The sequence below is a fragment of the Triticum urartu genome, chromosome 7A, assembly GCF_056163025.1.
Source record: "Triticum urartu cultivar PI428250 chromosome 7A, HENAU_Tu73, whole genome shotgun sequence".
Classification (NCBI taxonomy): Eukaryota; Viridiplantae; Streptophyta; class Magnoliopsida; order Poales; family Poaceae; genus Triticum; species Triticum urartu.
Window position 1 is genome coordinate 164,148,600 of NC_141879.1, and position 22,013 is coordinate 164,170,612.

At 40.7% G+C, this 22,013-nt stretch overlaps 1 protein-coding gene across 1 annotated transcript; it reads right to left on the reverse strand.

Moving 5' to 3' along the window:
- Positions 1-18,101: 18,101 nt before the first annotated feature.
- On the reverse strand, positions 18,102-19,782 carry LOC125525726 (uncharacterized). The gene is made up of 3 exons (XM_048690730.2): positions 19,545-19,782; positions 19,270-19,412; positions 18,102-18,563 (listed from the first exon to the last, which is right to left on the reverse strand). Exons 1-3 carry the CDS (start codon positions 19,722-19,724, stop codon positions 18,290-18,292), a joined length of 597 nt encoding a protein of 198 aa, XP_048546687.1. The 5' UTR covers positions 19,725-19,782; the 3' UTR covers positions 18,102-18,289.
- Positions 19,783-22,013: the final 2,231 nt, after the last annotated feature.

The window sequence follows — 22,013 nt, forward strand, 5'->3', positions numbered from 1 at the left end:
AATCCAATGGGGAATAATCAATAAAGGAAAAAAGGATACCCGAGTTGGAAACAGTTTCCTTAAGTCAGTTTATTCATACTTGTTCCCTGAGAAACCAAATCTTGAGGATGGGTTTTTTTTAAGGGGGGAAGCTTTGTCACAGCCTGATTTTTGGCCCTTTCTTTTTCTTTTGATTTTCTGAGATTTCTGCTTCAGTTTTCTTTTTCCGTGGCTATGTGGTCTAGAAACTGAAGAAGATGACCTCTTCTTCCCTTCCAGAGTGGCTTGTCATCCACCTATCCATCCCAAGACCTTGCCATTTCCATCCTAGCCCAACCCCAATATTCTTTTTCTAGGGAATATTCCTTTTCTATTAAAGGAATAATCCAATTTGCCCTAGGTTGTGAAGCAACCTATATTTCCATCACTCCCAAAAATCGCAAATAATTCTCATAATTTTTTTGGTCATATCTTCATCTAATATGGCAAAACTTTTCATTTCCACGTTCACAAATAATCCTCAAATAATTATTTTCCTATTCTGCCCTAAATGGCACTTTGTGCAGGAAGTGTCATTTACCTTTTCTCAATTGATCCCAAACTTTTTGGACATCGTTTCCTGTCCATATCATTTCCGCATGCCAAAGTTCAACTCAACTTGCTTAGTAAATATTCCTGAGCAATTTTTCAAAGTTCTTGTCTGAGGGAAGTCATTGTGAAGGAAGTACAAGCTAGACATATCCAAATGAGTTGGAATTTTGCAAGGTCATCCATATGATCAATTCATGACACTCCACCAAATATGAGCTCATTTAACTCATCTATGTGATCCCAGCTCAAAATCATAGTTTCTGGTCAGATAATCAGTTTGTGAAGCAACCATATTTGATCTTGCTCCATTTAAGTTGGAAATTTACTGGGACATTTTCCTATCCATATAAACTACCTCAACCATGTTTTGGCTCATTTAATCTAGCCAATTTCTCCGTGCAATTTTTCCAAATTTCTGTCCAGAGAGAAGCTTCATGAAGCAAGTGCTATTTTGGCAAGTCCAAATATTATGAAACTTTTTTTGAATCTTCATATCTTCAAATAATTTGACCATGACCAATTTCAGCTCAACTTGCATCTTGATGTGAGTGCATCATCCAAATCTCTAATTCTGGCCATTATGATGCATTCTACAGAAAGTACCCCCTAAACCTCTCCTCTTAAGCTTAGTTTTGCTGAGCTGCATCAACTTAGAATGTGATCATCACCAGACAAATCAATTCGTTTGTTCTCAAGCTTGTGTCCCCTCTGGAGAGCACAAGCAGGTAGCTACTGATCTGCTTTGGCTCCTCCTGCTTTTCTCTTATTTGCCCGTGGACCGAGTTGTTGCAGCCTTTGAACTCAGGGAACGATCATCTATCTACTAGACATGGTCGGTCTGGCCAAAACGAGCAATTTACTCTAATGCCCATGGTGATCACGCTTGCTTCATGCCTAATTGCGTGCTCTGGCTCGTTCAGGCCGTTGTACCCGTCGTTTCCCTCCTCGTCTCGACGCCAAACCATGTCCTGAAGCTATCCCGTGCTCTAATTCATTGCTCTGAGTCGATGCGTGGACCTGCATCGCTGTTTTGTGGTCGCCATCGCCGTGCCCGTGCCGCGTCCGTCCTCTGTCCACCATTTGTGCACTGCTTGAGCTCGCCCGTGAGCTCCCGAAGCCTCCTCTTCAGCCTATATAAGGACCCCCGAGGTGTTAGGCAGCTCCCAAGACTCTCCCTGTTCCTCATTTGCCCCCGGAGTCGCCTAATCTCGCCAGAGTTCGTTGCCGTCCACCATGGTCGCCTCGGCCTCGGCTTGGTTCCGACCACCTCGAGCCTCCTCTCCTCCTCCTACCAAGTCCACAGAGTCCACCTCGTTCCACTCAGCCGCCCCACCCACTTTCCCCCTCGCTAGAGCAGCCGCATCGCCGGAGAACCCCGCCGCCCGAAGCTTCCTGTGCTCCCCATGGCGCCTCCCCTCCCATCCTCCCCGCGCCTCCCCGGCGGCCGTACTCCCTCTGGATGGGTGAGATTGTCCTCTACGGTCCCTCCGGTGTCCGCGTCGTGGCCGGAGGCCACCGGAGCTGGCCGGCCCCTTGGCCTCTTCCCTCCCCTACCGCTGCTTTGCTTCACGCGAGGCACAGGCGCAGGAGGAAGGAGACGAGCGCCTGTGCTCCCTCCCCCTACCCGTGGGACCCCCCTGTAAGACTCCCCCGCCCCGGGCCCAGGTACGTTAAGTGGAGATGGTTTTTGCTGGAATATGTCTTTGAAATAGGAAGGCGTATTATGTTTCTATTGCGACTTAAAATACGTTTCTCTTTGCAGAAAATGTAATCATCGCGAAGGCGTTTTCTATTTTCAGCCGCCAGGGACTTGTTGGTGATGAAAATATTCACAGATAGGTCTATGAACTTCCACACCTCATAACTCCGCAAACGTAACTCCGATTGAGGTGAAACCAACGCTCACTTCTTCGTCTCGTCGAGCTCTTTCTGTTGGTGTCATTTTCATATGGTGTTTACACTGTGAAAATGACCATTTTATGCTTGCCTCTAATCGGCCCCCTTCGAGAGAGAACCGTACAATGATTCGTTCCGCGGTTTCACCGCACTTCTTCCCGGACTCTCCGTCATCCCAGGCAAGCCACAACGACCACTTGCATGATAGCCATGCAGTAGCCATGGTTTCTACTTGAATATTTAATAAAAGTTTGCCCGTTATCTGTCTACTTGTTTGGTACTACTTTCGTTGTTTCGGTTAAGCTTATGGATTTGTGTTCACTTTCATGATATGTTTTTATGCACCTGGTTATAATGTACTAGTTGCTAGTATTTCTGCTGCATGTTTACCGTTTGTTATCAAGTACCGTTGCTATGCATTTTACTTTGCATCCAGTTGGTTATATGCTTACTTGGTAGTATTATGGTTAAGTTCTTGCATGGTATTTATTTATGATGCTAGTGGTCATGATATGCCCATGTGTAATGTTATACTCGTCAATTTGCCATGCTCATTTGGTTAAATGTTTCGTTGTAGTTATGCTCGATGATTAGGTTGCACCTCCATGCTTATGTTGATATCATGCTCATGCATTTTAGTTGCATCATGTTATTTTAATATGGCTCAACTTATTGCATTCATGTTTAACTAGACTTAAATGAACTTGAACAACTGTTGCTGAGTCATGGTGCCACTATATCGAGCTAACCAGTGCAGCCACATTTGCCTTTTATGGGAAGGGCCTAACTAGGTCTATTGTCATGCCTCTCGTCGGTGCCTCCAACGAGGCAAGGTTATGCGCGGGCGCTACCCTGATCAGGTAGGACGACATAAGCCTTGTGTGCCCATTGTTGTTGTAAGGATCCTTGTCCCCGTTTGGGACCATTGTTTGTTTTGCCACGATGGTGGTCATTGATGCCTTTGGTAGGCATGGGGCCACCCATGATTTAGCCTAGAGGGGAGTTCGGTGGTGTGGCCGGGAGAGTGTCATGGCAATAGATCAGTTTTGTCGGAACACCATTGGTCCATCTGAATGGGAGTGTGAGGCCATGGGTTCCGTGGTGTGGGTACAGTGTGCTAACCTCTGCAGAGTATGTATTAAATCTATCGATAGCCGTGCCAGTGGATTAGGGCCCAGTTCGTAGTTGATCACACTATGGGTCAACAGTAATAATAATAACTTGTTTAATAACAACCCTGGTTCAATGATAAGAAAGAGGTTGGTTGTGATAGTGAGATGATCACCATGGTATCGAGGATGCCGAGTTGTTGGATATTTGTGGTGTTATCCGAGAGTCAAGGGTTAAGGTCAAGCTCCTTGTGGTCATTAATGATTACTATGGTATTGTAATACCAAGCTTGATTGGATCCTGAGATGATCGTATGATGTCTGTGATGGCAAGCTTATGCATGTGATGGTTATGAGCTAACCGAGCAGAGTAAGTTAGTGCATGATAGCATTATCATGTTTCATGTTAGTATCATCATGTTCATATGTTCATGCCATGCTCGTATTGTTATAGCTATATCATGTTGTATATGCCATGTTGTTTTGATAGTATCATGTTAATCCTTGTAAACTGTAATTGCCATGCTGTTGTCTGTCTTGATTGCTCTTAGTTGTTGTGAGCTTGCAAGTACATTCAATGTACTGACCTGGCGTGTCATGCCAGTTTACAGGTCATGCCGGATTTGATTGCTTGTTTGTCGTGGATTCCTTGTTTGTGAGCTAGGATAAATGTTCCAGTCAGAGTCCCTATGGAGTGGAGTTCATCACCGTCGCCGTTCTTCCGCTACTAGAGTTATTCCGCTACTTCGTGTTGTTCTGCTGCTTGCATGGAGCAACCGTGGCAGGCGTAGTGTCGCCATGCCGATGTAATCTCCCTGTACCCTATAGACTGTAATAAAGAGCTGATTTGTTCTATGCTAAGCAGTGCCGTATTCCAGAAGACTTCTCATCAATCTCTGGGCTGGAATACGGGGCGTTCCGGTTTCTCTGAGCTGGGGTGCCACACGGGCTCCTTGGCATTAGCCACCCCCGGTACAGGAGCCCGTCAGGCACTGTCATCTCAGATGGGTCTTTGAACTTATGGATACAAATAGCTCATGGAACATTTCCTTTGTCCAACATCATTTCCTGCTTGATGATGAGGAAATTGTTAAATTTAGGATGTCATCGAGAAATCTTCATGACATCATTGACAGGGTCGGGGAAACATCCAGAATTTTTACCCTCTGAAGTGACTATCAGCTTGCATTTGAAGAGATCGGCCTGCTTAACCAATTGCCATGCAACTAGACTCCTAATGGAAATCGTAGAGACTGGGCAACAATGTGGGAAGGTGCAACACCACCCAAGGTTTGTATTTTTTATGGAGAGCGACCACAATCTTCGTGAGGATGTGGTCTTTGAAGTATTCTAAGAATATGGAGCATACATACCTACGTAAACTCTACATGCTAGAATGCGAGGACTCTCTCCTTGTACTATACAATTGGACAACGACAATAACACTTTGGCAAGTGATGGATGATTCATGGTCCCTACCTCATTTGAAAGAGATGAAGAACACATGCCCTAAGTGGTTGATCCATATTGCATGTGACATGCTAGAGAACTAGCATGTCAAGTTCCTTATTTTACCATGAAGAGTTTACTATGTCTAGAACGAACTCGACAGAAGTAGCAAAATGACTATTGTGCAACTGTGTTAAATCCATCATCTCAATTACTCAGATTCCTGACCAAGACCATGTGGAAGGGAAAGGAGTACTCCTTAGGGAAAATCCTTTTGTGTCGACAAGAAGAGATCAAATCATTTTGCTGAATGAATGTAACACTACTTGCGAATGACCAGAGTATAGTTACGTCAAGCTAAATGATGCCAGTTATTTTTTTATATCTGATGACACAACGTATACAAGAATGATCTTGAGGGATATCATGGAGATATTATTTTCACCTCAAGACGCCATCTGTTTTTCCGTCATGATTCTCTTGAAGCAGAATTACCGGCAATTATGGATATACTTGTGCTAGAATTACAATGGAGTCAATATCCTATTATCATCGAATCAAATTGCTTGGAGGCTTTCAACCTTCTGAACAAAAAGGATAGAAACAAATCATGTGATGAATTCTTAATTCACGAGATCAAACAAATCATTGAACAACAATTGTCATATTACTCATGCTTAACATACTCAAAACCTTGTAATCCATTTAATGGAAAAGTATGGTAGGCTTGTTGGTCACACTACTATTTGGATGGATGGGGCCCGGAGAAGGGCGTTAGCAATGTACTTTCAATTATAGCTATCCTATCTGAGTAATACAAAAAAATTCCCCGCAAAAAAGCTATTGAGGTTGTAAGGTTTCTGTAGCGACCCAACCCGAATGGATCAACTCTCTGTGCTTAAGTGTCATCACTGGATCGGTATGCTGACACACACAGTACTCGAGGATTTATAACAGAGGTAAATCACATGTAAAAGTAAAGCAAATACTATTACCTCAATCCAAAGAGCGGAAGTAACAAGGTTGTGGATTCCCATCAACACCAACGGCAAAGTTGAGTGTAGAAATCGTAACCCTAACGTATCACTTACTCGTCGTAAGAAATCTGCAACATGAGACGTAGCAGCCACAGAGGGTCAGTACATTGAATGTACTGGCAAATTCACACCATAGAGAAATGATGAACAATGGCTATCACTACATGCATATATGGCTGGTGGAGAAGCTCTATGGTTATAAGGTTTTTGCGAAAAGCCAATTTTTCCCTACTGCAAAGGAATATAATTTATTTAACTATCATGGTGGTTGTTAAACATTGAGAGTGTAGACACCCTCTCAATACCAATTAAAAGTAATCATTAACAACACAACAAATTATTTAGGTAACGTGATGAGATTCACATGATAATCCAAGAACCAGATACTCATGATGTCCATAACTGGGGACACGGCTAATCATGATTAGTTTATACACTCTACAGAGGTTTGCGCACTTTTCCCCACAAGACTCGATCTCCTCCGTTGGATTTCTCGCACTACATGGTGTTTGAGAAACGGATGACCGAGACATAGTCTTTCAAAAGCGTTTGCACCTTACGATGGGTAGACCGTACCACCTACTACCCCTACATCTTCTATTCTACCACTGTAAGAGTTCACACGACTTAATCAACTATGCTAGAGCCTCATAATTGCTTGTGGCTGCACACAGAAGTTTCTAGTATGAATAATCTCATGATTCCTTTGAGCCTAGGTGGCGGTCCATAAAAAAACAGGCAATCGCTGGAATACCCAGGTGCCTAAACAGGAAATCGCTGGAGTACCCAGGTGCCTCAATCCACACAGATGTGTGTTAAAGTTGCCACCTTAAGTAAACCATTAATTAACAATCTCACATCTGTCATGAATACTCTCAAACCCAATCCACGTCTACGAGCATAGCATAGTAGTATAAACATAACATAATAGTAACTCCCAAGGTTTGAATGCAGGGAAATAGGTTCCTACCTCATCAACTACTTCCCAATACCCAGATGTTATCAATCCAACTCATGCAATGTTTGAGGTTGAAACTAATGCATAAAAACTGGGTGATAAAGGGGTATGATCAAAGTGTGAACTTGCCTGAAATGTTGATGAAGATGATTCGCACTCATAACTCTTGATAGTTCTACTCGTCACACTCCGGTCAATCTATCGTAAGGAAGCAACAGTAACCACACATAAGTAATCACTCAAAAGGTCGGAGAGAAAGAAGAAAACAATTCGGAAAGCTTCAAAACCCAGCAAATAACTCCTGCAACATAAAACAATTTCTAACATTACCAAAATTATGTGAATTTGGACTTATCAGAAAGTTTAGGTCAAGAGCTTTAATTTACAAAAAGAATCAACTAAATCGGAGTTATAAAACTCAAGTTATGATCAAAAGAAGTTTGAATATAAATCTGAACAAAATTCAAAATTTGAAAATTTCAAAAAGTTGATGTGACAGGTTCACTGGATAGGTAAAAACAAGACGAAGCTATAGGCGTTGGTTTCATCTAATTTGGATGAACGAGTAAAAAGTTATGGCTATTTGAAAAATCAGGGCCAAGCTGTTTTACGGAAGAAAAATAGCTACGACTAGGGTATAATGTATACATACGTAGACTAATTGATAATCTAATTATTTTATCCTATTAGTCTTAGAAATAATAAACTACGGAAGTATAAGAAGAAAAAAAAACAAAGAAAGATACCTTTATAAGGCAGAGAAAATACGACTTTGGAGAGAAGAGACAATTTTCAGAAGTCGCGCCGGAGAGGAGAAATATATTTTTTCTTAAATGAATCTAGTCAAACCAAAATATTGATTTAACCCGAATCGGATGATTTTTGGAGGCTCTATGGGTCTATATTTATTGGTGGAAAAGAGGCTTAGAGATCAAAGGCTAGGCAATATGGAACTAAACATAGACGAAAAATATATGAAACACAGATGAAAAGAGACGGCTCACATCGCATGAGCCTAAAGGCATTCGGCTGGCCCCGCGCGCACGCTGCGGCTGCAGTTTTTTTAACAAGATTTAGCCTAAAAAAATAAAAAGGCTGGCTGGGCCTGGCCCATGTAGGAGAGAAGAAACACTAAAATGATGGGGCGCCTGATGTCACTATGCAGCGCACGTGGGCGACAAATAATTATGGCCGCACATACAATTTTTTTAAAACAGAAACAGAAAGGGAAACTGAATAACGAAAATAAAATAAAATTTTATATAGGCATATTATATATCAAAATTTTCAGAAAAACATTTTCTATGTCGTGAACATTTCTCTAACGTCAAATAAAATCCACAAAAATTTGAGTAAATCAAACAGTGCTATTGGTGCAATAAAAGCTCACTAAAATCATTTTAAAAACACCAAAATGATTTCAAATTAATTTTTCTCCAATTTTGTATTGTAGGGAATCATGTTACCCTATTTTCCATACATTTTATTTTTGGAGAAAAATTATTTGAATAAAACCCAAATAACTCCAAAATAAAAATAATTTCAACAGGATTTTAAATTTTGATCCTTTTAAACTCCCAACTCATATTTCATATAATTTGAAGAAGTAATTTTATCTTCTCTCATGAAAATCATTGAGTTGCATAAAGTTTTGGAAATATTTTCAAATGAAATTTAAATATTTTCAACACCCCTTTTCATTTAAATAAATGGAAGAAGTCATGTCATCTTCTCTCCAGGGTTTTGTGGTGAAAATAATTTGAATTCCTGGAGATCATAAATGCAAAAATGAAAGTTTGGGAAAGTCCTTTTATTCCCTCTCATTTAACTTTCAAAAAGTTTTGAATTTCACTCAATTACACTCAATCAATCAAGCAATCAATCAAATCTATCTATTTATTATAACATTCCAAAATTTAGAATTTTGGGATGTTACAAACCTACCACCCTTAAAATGAATCTCGTCCTCGAGATTCGGAGAGGCTAGAAAGAAATAGGTTAGGTTTGGGGTCTTCTCAAGTCCATCGATCGTCTCCGGAGGTCTGGGGTGCTACCACCCTTAAAACATCATTATGGTCCCATCAATACTCATATACTCCATCCTTATTCTTGACAGGGCCGGTCTTCTCAAATCGTATGGATAATTCCTTCTCTGGCTCTTCCGGCAGCGGCATAACCTTCTCCTCAATTCTTCTGTACTTTCATCCTGGTAAGGTTATTCCGAGACTAGGTCTTCTTAGCTGACGGGTCTGGCGCCAATACTAAACAACTATCGATATCTCATGGCGGTCATCCAATTTTGGTTTCTCCTGCAGGGAATGGGTCTGGGTTGATCCTCACCATATAACCTACGGTTGGCAAAAGCTGCCTTGTACAAGGGGAAACATTCTTACCATTCTAAGGTTTAAACAGGGTTTCGATCGTCGTCACTCTACTATGAGTAAGTCACTCAGATTTACCATCCCATATAGCAAGGCGAATAATAAGAGTAATTCGGTATGGTGATCAATCCATCCCGCACCCAAATCATTACCATGTATACAGTTTAGCGAATCTCGCGTTCTAACTCTCGGTCATCCTCACAAGCATTGCAGAATTTCTCTTGTCGACGAACCAAGTTTGGATAAATCCATTGATTCTACAAGCCAAACAAACATCTATCGTTTCTTCACAACTCTCAGGTTTTGCATAAACTCCTATAAAATCGTCTGCCGATAAACGTCGTATCTTCCTCCAGGGTTTTTCCTTCAGCAAGAATGTGCTTGCTTCTTGGCAGGTCCTGGGGCCTGTGGGTTATGGCCCATCTCATCACTTGTAGTCCTTGAACTTATCATCGGGCAACTGATCATTATTCCAACTTCCAACTTCCTAGTATTCTTAAATCCATCCAATTGTACTGTCTTCCTTCCTTCTATTGGCACCAAGCTAGGACATGTTTACTCAGACTCATCATGGAATTTCCATTGATCCATATTTCCAACATCATACCTCCTTTATATCCAATAGTAATTCATCTCTTCATCCTCGTGGAATATCCCACATACCGAGATAAAAACTTATACTTATGTAGTCCATACTCCACTTCATGGAACATCATTATCCTTTCCAGGGTCAAGCGTCCTTACAGGGGAATATTGGCCATCTCTGCATGGCACTTCTTCAACTGGGAAACCTAAAACACATCATGAACTCCTGACAGTCCTTTGGGTGACTCCAACTTGTTGGCCACTTCTCCCATACACTCCGAAACTTGGTATGGTCCTACAAATCTCGGGGCTAACTTTCCCTTAACTCCAAATCGTTTAACTCCTCGTAGAGGGGACGAAGACATGCTCTGTCTCCAATCTCATAGACTACCTCCTTGAGTTTTTGAGTCTGCATATCTCCTTTGCCTGGACTAAGCTACCTTCAGTCTATCTCGAATCAACTTAACATTCTCTTCTGACTCCTTGATCACATTTGGTCCAAACAACTGACGGTCCCCAACTTCATCCCACACACTCTTGGGGTATCACACATATCGAGACAAAACTCGTATTCATTTTGTCCGAAATCCACTCAGTGGAGTATCCTTATCTTTTCCATGGGTCAACTGTTCTTACAGGGTACTACCACCCTTAAAATGCACAAATCTTCCATAGACCATATTTCTCATATCCTAAAAAATGGTCAAAATCCTTCTTCATAGAGTAACAACTCATAAAATCCATATCAGTACCAACGATGCTAACTTTATTCATTCTCAAATGATTACAATCTCTCGCTTTTCCATTACATGTCTCAACTCAACACCTCAATATAAAAGAAAATGTTCTCACTTCTACTACTCCATTACTTTTGTTGCAAACTCAACTATCTAGCACAAGTTTCCTTCTCCTTGGGGCATTCTCTGGTAAAGTGCCCTGCTCCATTACAACTAAAATATATTACTTCTGACAAGTCTCGAGGTTTCCTTTTTGGGCAACTGTTGAGGTAGTGCCCTGACTCCTTGCACCTATAACAGGTGATATGACTCAGGTCCTTCCTGGTATCCAATCTACTTCTCTTCCTGGACTTTTCCGTTCCAATCATGGATTCGATTTCTTGCGGGTCAAACTCTACTTCCTCCGTCGGGAATTCTACTAGATCCCCATTCAAACCATTTTGGGAGATGTGTCCTTCTTCTCCACATGAATAGCATGACTTGGTGCAGGGTTTAATTGGTTCTTCTTTGGGCGTGTCCTCCACCTCTTCCTTCATCACAGTTTCTTCTAAAATTTCCATGAGGGCTCGTTTCATTACTTCTTTCTTCTGCTGGATGGTTCATTGTACCATGGGGTAAATGTGACACTGAGCAGGATAGTGGGTAGTCCCTTCGCACAATAAACAAGTAATCTGCCTAGTTGGGCATTCTTCAACTGGGTGACTTTCTTCACAATTCGGGCATTCATCCTTGTGTTCTTTATGGGTGTGTCCTATTTCTCCACAAATCTTGCATGCACAAGATTTCTTCATATCCTTTCCGTAAGGCTTCAACTTCTGGGACACAAACCGAGACTTTGGCAAAGTCAACTTAAATTCTCTCCAAGTGGTTACTCCTTGCCATCCATTCATGGTTTGGTACATCCTCCACCAAGTAGCAGCACCTCTTTCAAAGCACTGAAGAGCATGCTGGGTCATATCATTTCCAACTATAGGGTTATTCTCCATGTGATCCTCCATGTTCTGAATCCATCGGACTGTCTCCAACTGACTCATCGGTCCAGAAAATACAAGCTCATCTCCATTCATCCTCTATTGGGTCCAAGGGTTTGGGGTGAGATAAGAGAGAGGTAGAGGGATACACACAATACAAACAATAGTTTTGAAAAGACAGATTTTATTTTGTGGCTGTCGGAAAAACATCAAACACATGACAACTCATAATCGCCGCATCTAACGTAGGTATATGATAGGGGTTTGGTCTTCTAAAGGTTAATAAATCTTCAAGGTCGTCTAACTCTTCAAGTCTTGTTCATGCCTCCAATGGCTTCTTCCGATCATGCTTGTCTTTCTCAAGTCCTTTTGCCAGCTCATCTCTGTTGTAGCAAAGTCTCTAGTGACATCCTTGAATATTCTAGAGTTGCATTCCAAACTTCTGGGTTTCAACACCCTTGGCATGAGCCATGTTCATACTGTCCTTCAGTTCCTGACAAATCTCCTATATCTCAAGGTTTTACTCCTCTAGCTTGGCTACTTTTAGCTTTTGGATCCTGAATTCTTCACGAAATGCTCCTTGTCAAATATAGCTTCCTAAAGGTCCATCTTAAAATCCTTCATGTAATCCTCCAGATCCTGGTGTTACATCAGCTAAGGTTAAAACTTCACCTCTTGCTGATAGGTGCTCCATTAGCCTTCTACCATCCAATCCTTCCATGCATATGCATGCTTAACTCAGCACGGTGAAAATATCATAAGTGGGCGATAACCTCATGGATAGCCGTGGTTCTTCTCTTGTCATTCCCATGAGCTATCATTCCATAGTTGATATCTCCTGCCTTAGGGTTTTTTTGACAAAACTTCGAGTTCTCATGCTCCTTTTTTCAGTCTTTCTCCGATACACCTTGATCTCAGGTATTGACAACTTCCATAGTCTGCCAAGTTCCATAAGGGTAGCCTTCCTAGGTCATACAAATCTGGAAATTCTTCAGAGCCTTCAAATTCTCCTTGTCTTCGGTCTTCAACCGTTGTGGTTTCCATTATTCAAATGCACGGAAGATACTCTTCATTCCGAAGTGGTATTAGTTGTCCGATATCTTGTACTTCTTGGAGTGATCTCATCAGTCGAATCTTCATGTGGTCAAAAGGGGAAAGGGATATGGTCTCACTAAAGGGAATATTTGAATAAGCTCAGAAGAGAGGAGAGGTAAAAGGTCTTTTTCAAAAAGAAAGTTTTAGAGAAAATCCTTCCTATGGGTTTGCCAGTTTCTAGGGTCACGTCCTACAGTCAACATGTGCTCTGATACCATCTTGTAGCGACCCGTCCCGAATGGATCAAGTCTCTGTGCTTAAGTGTCATCCCTGGATCGGTATGCTGACACACACAGTACTCGAGGATTTATAACAGAGGTAAATCACATGTAAAAGTAACGAAAATACTATTACCTCAATCCAAATAGCGGAAGTAACAAGGTTGTGGATTCCCATCAACACCAACGACAAAGTTGAGTGTAGAAATCGTAACCCTAACGTATCACTTACTCGTCGTAAGAAATCCTGCAACATGAGACATTGCAGCCACAGAGGGTCAGTACATTGAATGTACTGGCAAATTCACACCATAGAGAAATGATGAACAATGGCTATCACTACATGCATATATGGCTGGTGGAAAATCTCTATGGTTATAAGGTTTTTGCGAGAAGCCAATTTTTCCCTACTGCAAAGGAATATAATTTATTTAACTATCATGGTGGTTGTTAAACATTGAGAGTGTAGACACCCTCTCAATCCCAATTAAAAGTAATCATTAACAACACAACAAATTATTTAGGTAACATGATGAGATTCACATGATAATCCAAGAACCAGATACTCATGATGTCCATAACTGGGGACACGGCTAATCATGATTAGTTTATACACTCTACAGAGGTTTGCGCACTTTTCCCCACAAGACTCGATCTCCTCCGTTGGATTTCTCGCACTACATGGTGTTTGAGAAACGGATGACCGAGACATAGTCTTTCATAAGCGTTTGCACCTTACGATGGGTAGACTGTACCACCTACTACCCCTACATCTGCTAGTCTATCACTGTAAGAGTTCACACGACTTAATCAACTATGCTAGAGCCCATAATAGCTTGTGGCTGCACACGGAAGTTTTTAGTATGAATAATCTCATGATCCCTTTGAGCCTGGGTGGCGGTCCATAAAAAAAGGCAATCGCTGGAATACCCAGGTGCCTAAACAGGCAATCGCTGGAGTACCCAGGTGCCTCAATCCACCCAGATGTGTGTTAAAGTTGCCACCTTAAGTAAACCATTAATTAACAATCTCACATCTGTCATCAATACTCTCAAACCCAATCCACGTCTATGAGCATAGCATAGTAGTATAAACATAACGTAATAGTGACTCCCAAGGTTTGAATGCAGGGCAATAGGTTCCTACTTCATCAACTACTTCCCAATACCCACATGTTATCAATCCTACTCATGCAATGTTTGAGGTTGAAACTAATGCATAAAAACTGGGTGATAAAGGGGTATGATCAAAGTGTGAACTTGCCTGTCATGTTGATGAAGATGATTCGCACTCATAACTCTTGATAGTTCTACTCGTCACACTCTAGTCAATCTATCGTGAGCAAGCAATAGTAACCACACATAAGTAATCACTCAAAAAGTCGGAGAGAAAGAAGAAAACAATTCGGAAAGCTTCAAAACCCAGCAAATAACTCTTGCAACATAAAACAATTTCTAACAGTACCAAAATTATGTGAATTTGGTCTTATCAGAAAGTTTAGGTCAAGAGCTTTAATTTTCAAAAAGAATCAACTAAATCGGAGTTATAAAACTCAAGTTATGATCAAAAGAAGTTTGAATATAAATCTGAACAAAATTCAAAATTTGAAAATTTTAAAAGTTGATGTGAAAGGTTCATTGGATAGGTAAAAACAAGACGAAGCTATAGGCGTTGGTTTCATCTAATTTGGATGAACGAGTAAAAAGTTATGGCTATTTGAAAAATCAGGGCCAAGCTGTTTTATGGAAGAAAAATAGCTACGGCTAGGGTCTAATGTATAAATACGTAGACTAATTGATAATCCAATTATTTTGTCGTATTAGTCTAGAAATAATAAACTACGGAAGTATAAGAAGAAAAAAAACAAAGAAAGATACCTTTATAAGGCAGAGAAAATACGACTTTGGAGAGAAGAGACAATTTTCAGAAGTCGCGCCGGAGAGGAGAAATATATTTTTCTTAAATGAATCTAGTCAAACCAAAATATTGATTTAACCCGAATCGGACGATTTTTGGAGGCTCTATGAGTCTATATTTATTGGTGAAAAAAAACTTAGAGGTCAAAGGCTAGGCAATGTGGGACTAAATATAGAAGAAAAATATACGAAACACAGATGAAAAGAGACGGCTCACATCACATGGGCCTAAAGGCCTTCGGGCGGCCGCGCGCGCTGCGGCTGCAGTTTTTTTAACAAAATTCAGCCTAAAAAATAAAAAGGCTGGCTGGGCCTAGCCCATATAGGAGAGAAGAAACACTAAAATGATGGGGCGCCCGATGCCACTATGCAGCGCACGTGGGCGACAAATAATTATGGCCGCACGTACAATTTTTTTAAATAGAAACAGAAAGGGAAAGTGAATAACGAAAATAAAATAAAAATTTTATATAGGCATATTATATATCAAAATTTTCAGAAAAATATTTTCTACGACATGAACATTTTTCTAACGTCAAATAAAATCCACAAAAATTTGAGTAAATAAAATAGTGCTATTGGTGCAATAAAAACTCACTAAAATCATTTTAAAACACCAAAATGATTTCAAATTAATTTTTTCCAATTTTGTATTATAGGGAATCATGTTACCCTATTTTCCATATATTTTATTTTTGGAGAAAAATAATTTGAATAAACCCAAATAACTCCAAATTGAAAATAATTTCAAAAGGATTTTAAATTTTGATCCTTTTAAACTCCCAACTCATATTTCATATAATTTGAAGAAGTCATTTTATCTTCTCTCTCATGAAAATCCTTGAGTTGCATAAAGTTTTGTAAATATTTTCAAATGAAATTTAAATATTTTCAACACCCCTTTTCATTTAAATAAATGGAAGAAGTCATGTCATCTTCTCTCCCGGGTTTTGTGGTGAAAAGAATTTGAATTCCCGGAGATCATAAATGCAAAAATGAAAGTTTGGGAAAGTCCTTTTATTCCCTCTCATTTAACTTTCAAAAAGTTTCGAATTTCACTCAATTACACTCAATCAATCAAATCTATCTATTTATTATAACATTCCAAAATTTAGAATTTTGGGATGTTACAGTTTCATGTCAGAACAAATGCGATTTCTCTTTGGGTGTCTCCTCTCCCAAGGCCTCTATTACCATTATATGCATTGCTGGTAATGATCTTCAAGGCTTGATCATCCTAGATATGCTTGCGATAAACACTAAAATCAAGTCAAATCTCCTTATTTGGTTGGGATGTCTGGTCGTCTAAGATATCGGCCATATCTTCATCTAATCCTTTCCTATCAAGTTAGGATACATGTGTTCTAATGACATATACCATACCTTTTACATGAATACACCTTCATATCAATACTTTATACATGTATTTTATTAAGTTAGAGAGTACCTTTATGGTGTGGAAATGATTAATCCTACTTGGTGTGGTCCTACTTAGTCTTAGAAAGAATACACTTAGAAAGCCATCAATGTCAACAAAAGTCATGGAACTTGTCATATAATCCCCTCGGGCTCCAAGACATGTTAGGGGAGCTCTAGGTGAAGTCCAAGTAACGAGCAGTCTCATATACTCATGGGTAACCCAGTTAACGGTGGGTAGGGTATATGCATAATTTATATATTGGATCTTGTATAATTTAACAACCCAACAACAATTATTTGTCCATACACATGGAGGCCTTTTTCTATTCTGACCATCCACGTTTTATGCATCATTTTAGGCCCAAGACTTGTTTAAAAATCGGCCCACATAAATAGGCCATGTAGCATGATGTCAATACATCCACACACATGGTTTAGTACCACCTCGCTTGGATAATGAAAAAGAGAACATCGACTAACCTATAAAGATAGTGGTTGTTTGCTTGCTTCATTTGAACAAGCCAACACAAAAATGTATTGTGAAGTAGCTTGTATTGCCATATTTCGGGTGAAACAAAATTATTAAATACTATGTTGAGGTGCCTATAGGTGTCTCAATGGGTCGCGATATCCATCATATTTCAGCATGGGTCTATTCCACGACTCATTCAAATGGCCATGGGAAGGTGCAAGACCAGATCATGCATTTGGGCATGGGTCTAGAAGAGGTTGACTTCACCAAACACGACCTGGCCATACATGACCCGATATGCTTAAATATGAACTTTAAATGAAGAATTATAATAGGATCGATGGGTGCCTAATCATGCTCGGTAACCAGACCTATTTGTAGTTTTCATGGGCATGCAATGGCCGATAATGTGTTTGTGATGGGTTTGAAACCAGTTGACCAAAACAAACTTGATCCATTTTCCATTTCTATCAGAAGGCATATGTGGATGTGAGCATCCTATTGACTACAACCTTCTATTGTGTTGGAGATATTTTCATATAAGACATGCTTTGGTTTGTAGAAGTGGATCCACCCCCATGTAGTCACCGGTTTCTCTCTCAACTACCACGAAGCAAGTGAGAGGATGAAATTGGAGATTGGAATTGACCTATTGGAAAGGTAAACACAGAACAATGTATTGCAAAGAGAAATCAAAACCAAGTTCCACTTCACGAGTGACTTCTCTCCCAACCACCATGGACAAAGCAAGGACAAGGAGGAGGAATGTGGAGATTGGAATTGGATTTGGTTTGTTTAAAATACATGACAATGTATTCTTAAAACAAAACTGTACCTTCCTCCACCTCATCCTCCTCTCGAGCCTTTAGAGCTGCCAATAAAGGGCAAGGAGAAAAGCCATAGAAGGGTATGGGGCTGGAAAGGTTCTAGAGGAGGGGAAGATGAGGGGAAACAGATACAAGAGGGGAAATCTCCCTTTGTGATGCTTGTAGCTATATTAAATGCATCCTATTTACTATGATTTCTATCCTTTGAGTATGAAGAACCAAACCAAAATGTATATTTGATGTCTAGGTGTGTAAAAAATGTTAATTGAACAATAGACTATAATACCAAGAAACTATAAAATAATAGGATGCTTCAAATGTGAAAAATTCTGAAGCCACTTGTGTCATTTAAAGACGATTAGGTGGTCCTAAAAATTACAAATTGTCAATGCATGTAGTAAGTAGTTAACATAGTGGACATGTGTTATAGTAAAAACACGCATATTTGTATTGATACCAGATAAAGTTTAATTCCAATATTCATATAAAGATAGTAAATAGTAACACACAATATGGTCGATTCTCCCAATATAGTAACTGAGACATGTTCTGTTCAACAAGATACTATTTTTTGGAGGCTATGTCCTTGAGAATGGTAAATAGAATTGAGCGATATTATTCAGGCTGCGGACCTGGCTTAATGCTGAGTTTACATGTCGAAACTTTGGTTCTGGTTATCAGCATCATCAAAGATGATAGATTGGTAGGCACTAGAGTTATTTCCAATTGTCCATGGTTTGACAATTTTGAGCTCTAGGTCATTGATGCTGTAGCGTTGCCTTTCCAGCTCTCCTTTCTTTATCCTCCTGAAGTACTTCTGTGCGTGGCTTGAAACCTGCACAGGAGTCTTGGTGGTGACAAAGTCCTTGGATATTTCCTTCCATTTTCCACGCCCATAGACACCCAATCCTCGAAGAAAGAGCCTTGCATAACCATGTTAGAGATGAATAAGTTAGGTTATTGAAAGAGCTACACACTAATCATTCATTAGTTGAGGTAGCTTGTACCTAATAAACATGGTTTTTAGATATGTGTGGACACAAAACATTAATATATTTTACTTAAAACTAAATTAGTAAATGAAATAGTTTGAGGTGTGAAACATACAAATATTTTCATATAGAAACATGTGCACTCACTCTAACCATGTCAATGACAACTGTTTGATTATATGATTCTACGATTTAATACATTAAAGCAAGTGAGTGTACATGAGTAAGCACTGAATAATTACTACAACCATACTGATGTCTAATAGACATATCATGTTTATACTTGCAACTATAACATATTTTAGCATGAAAAACTATTGATGCACTATCCATTTAGGAAAAGACGAATTCCATTAACTTTAAAGGGAAGCTGAACAATCTAGTGAAAGATTATAGAATCATTAGAGAGTAGAATTTTTAAATATAAACTTTGTAGGACAAATAAAAGGATGAACACAAGTTGACTCAAAAATTATCTTCCCCATAAATGTGAAACTAAAGCATTGGATTATGATATTTCGAAGTACAACGATAAAAATCATCCAATCTCATAAGTCAATTCCTAGACAATTCTTCATAAATTAGTGCGAGTGTAGGAATTTGAATGATAAATGAGGAAGTATGCAAAATTAATTACATATGTTCCCTGTCGGTCCAATACTTTCTGGTGCTTGGTACGATCACTGGTTGATGGATGGACATCCCATTCTCTGGCACCTTCACCTTGTTCCCCACTGACATCGTCGCCTGCTTGCCTTCCTCCATGACTGGTGTACCCTCCTATGGAGAAAAAAACAAATTGGTGTCATTTATGGCAAGTTTTGACCTCCTGCTCCTTTGGACCATTCAATTCCTCTCTTAACACTGCATCATAGGCATATCCACTACAAGATAAACACACAAGTACATTACCTGTTGCATAGTCTCGCATGGCCACCATAGGCGGAGCTCTAAACTGGCAGGCTTCTCGTTCTTGTCATGATTGATACCATCGCAGCTACGGTCATTGTTGTTGAACCCAGTGATGACTGGCTCTGGGTCCTCTACCTCGACTCTCGCCTTCATGGCAGACCAAGGAGAGTTGGGTGCCATAACAGAAGGGAAAGTGTGAAATCTAAATGTATGTATGGGAGGGCGAGGAGCGGAGCAGTGATGGAATCCAACTGTCCTTTTAAAGATGATTAATTAGAATATATCTTCGGGCTTTGTCGTATCTGATCTTTCCTAATAAATTCAAGCGTATAGATATTGGATATGCAGCAATAACAAAGTACATCATACTTTTTTGTCATTTCTTAGTACATCCTAGTTGGTGGAGTGCGTTGCAAGACCAGCCTTTCTGGCCAACATGTGTACCGTCTACTCAGGGATTCAGCCCCCGAGTGCGTCATGGCTGGCGTCAGGGGCCTCCTCGGGGATCTTCTGCGGCTGTTTGTTCTTCATAGATCCTGCATTTTGTATCTTTTATACCATACTTTTTACCGTAGTGCACTCCGGTGTTTCGTTTGTATTTTCCCATGCCAACTTATCTCCGAGAGGGTGCAAAACTTAAACTTTATGTATGCCCGGTATCTAATGTTCCATCAGTAGCCCCTGAGAGCTAGCCCGCAGAGTTCTTTCAAAGTGGTCAAAGTTGAAGGCATGCACTCTGATCACGATGTGGGTGGACCTATCGAAAAATAACAGTGACCTCCTCAGAAATTACTATCGCCGTGTTTCGAGTGGGAAAAGGAAGTGGTTTTATTTTTCCGGGACGTGAGACATTGCAGTGGCTCAACTCCATAGCGTGCCGCTTTCGATCCCATGCATGGGTTTTTACTGTCCCGCACTCCCAAGAACAAAAGATCCCTCATGGTAGTATCTCTTCGTTAAATGTGATGGGGTAAGGCGACTAAGCCTTACCTATAAATTTCACCTTTTTCACCACCGCCGTATCTAGCTCATCGCTTTTTCGTCATGGCCTCTTCATCTTTTGCCTTCCGCCACTACTCTCCATATGACCGGAATGTTTCTTCTTCCTCCTCTCGTCCATCTCATCCTCTACCCAGGGTCGTGGCCTCTTATCCTACACTCTCGTATATGATGGCATCGAGACTTTCTCTTCCTCCGTCAACCTCGGCAGCGACCCACCCTGCTCCACCAATGGTCATAGGCCGTCCCGTGGGACGACTCCCTTCTCTCCCTGCATTGACACCATGGGTAGAGTTGCCTCCATATCTTTTGGCTCACCCAAAAATATTGGAGTTTAGCACAATCTTGGTGCTCGTCGATCTGGACAAGGCGGGCTATGTTCCTGGGTCATGCCTTCGCCAACTGGAAAGAGCTTGAGCGGGCCAAGAAAGTGGTTCAGGAAGACCCCAGTCTTGGCCAAGTTCTTCATCGTAAACTTTCCTTCTTCCACCGGAGGGCGGATGCCAAGCTCCGTCTTCTAGCCCTTCAGATCATTACTGAGGCTACGCCGGAGGAAGCAGAAGAAATGGGTGTGCATATACGTCCTCTACCTTCTAAGCATATCCTGAGGTGGGGATGTGTCGAAGATGCTTGCCTGAGGATTTCGGGCACGGACGATCTTGTCCCTTGTCCCAACCCTTCTACTATGCTTAGGCTTGGATGATAGGAAGAGTGTATTTTTAGCCTGCCCCTGACATCCCATCCCATGGTCAGGATTCTCACAAGAATAATTACACTTAGTTCTTCCTGGTGGATGATACGTGTCCAACATATCTATAATTTTTGATTGTTCCATGCTGTTATATTATCAATCTTGGATGTTTTATAATCATTTTAAAGTCATTTTATATCATTTTTGGTACTAACCTATTGACATAGTGCCAAGTACCAGTTGTTGTTTTCTTCATGTTTTCACATCGCAGGAAATCAATACCAAACGGAGTTCAAATGCAATGAAACTTTATAGAGATTTTTTATGGACCAGAAGACACGCAATGGGCCAAGGCAGCGCCTGGGGGGAAGCTCTGAGGGGAGCACAACCCACCAGGGCGCGCCTGGAGGCCTAGGCATGCCCTGGTGGCCGGGTTGTGCCCACCTCGGGTGCCCCCGGACTGCCTCTTTGCTGTATAAATACCCCAATATTCCAGAAAACCTAGGGGAGTCGATGAAAATCAATTCTAGCCGCCGCAGAGTCCAGAACCACCAGATCCAATCTAGACACCATCACGGAGGGGTCCACCACTTCCATTGATGCCTCTTTGATGATGTGTGAGTAGTTCTTTGTAGACTTTCGGGTCCGTAGTTAGTAGCTAGATGGCTTCCTCTCTCTCGTTTGATTCTCAATACAATGGTCTCTTGGAGATCCATATGATGTAACTCTTTTTGCGGTGTGTTTGTTGGGATCAGATGAACTTTGAGTTTATGATTAGA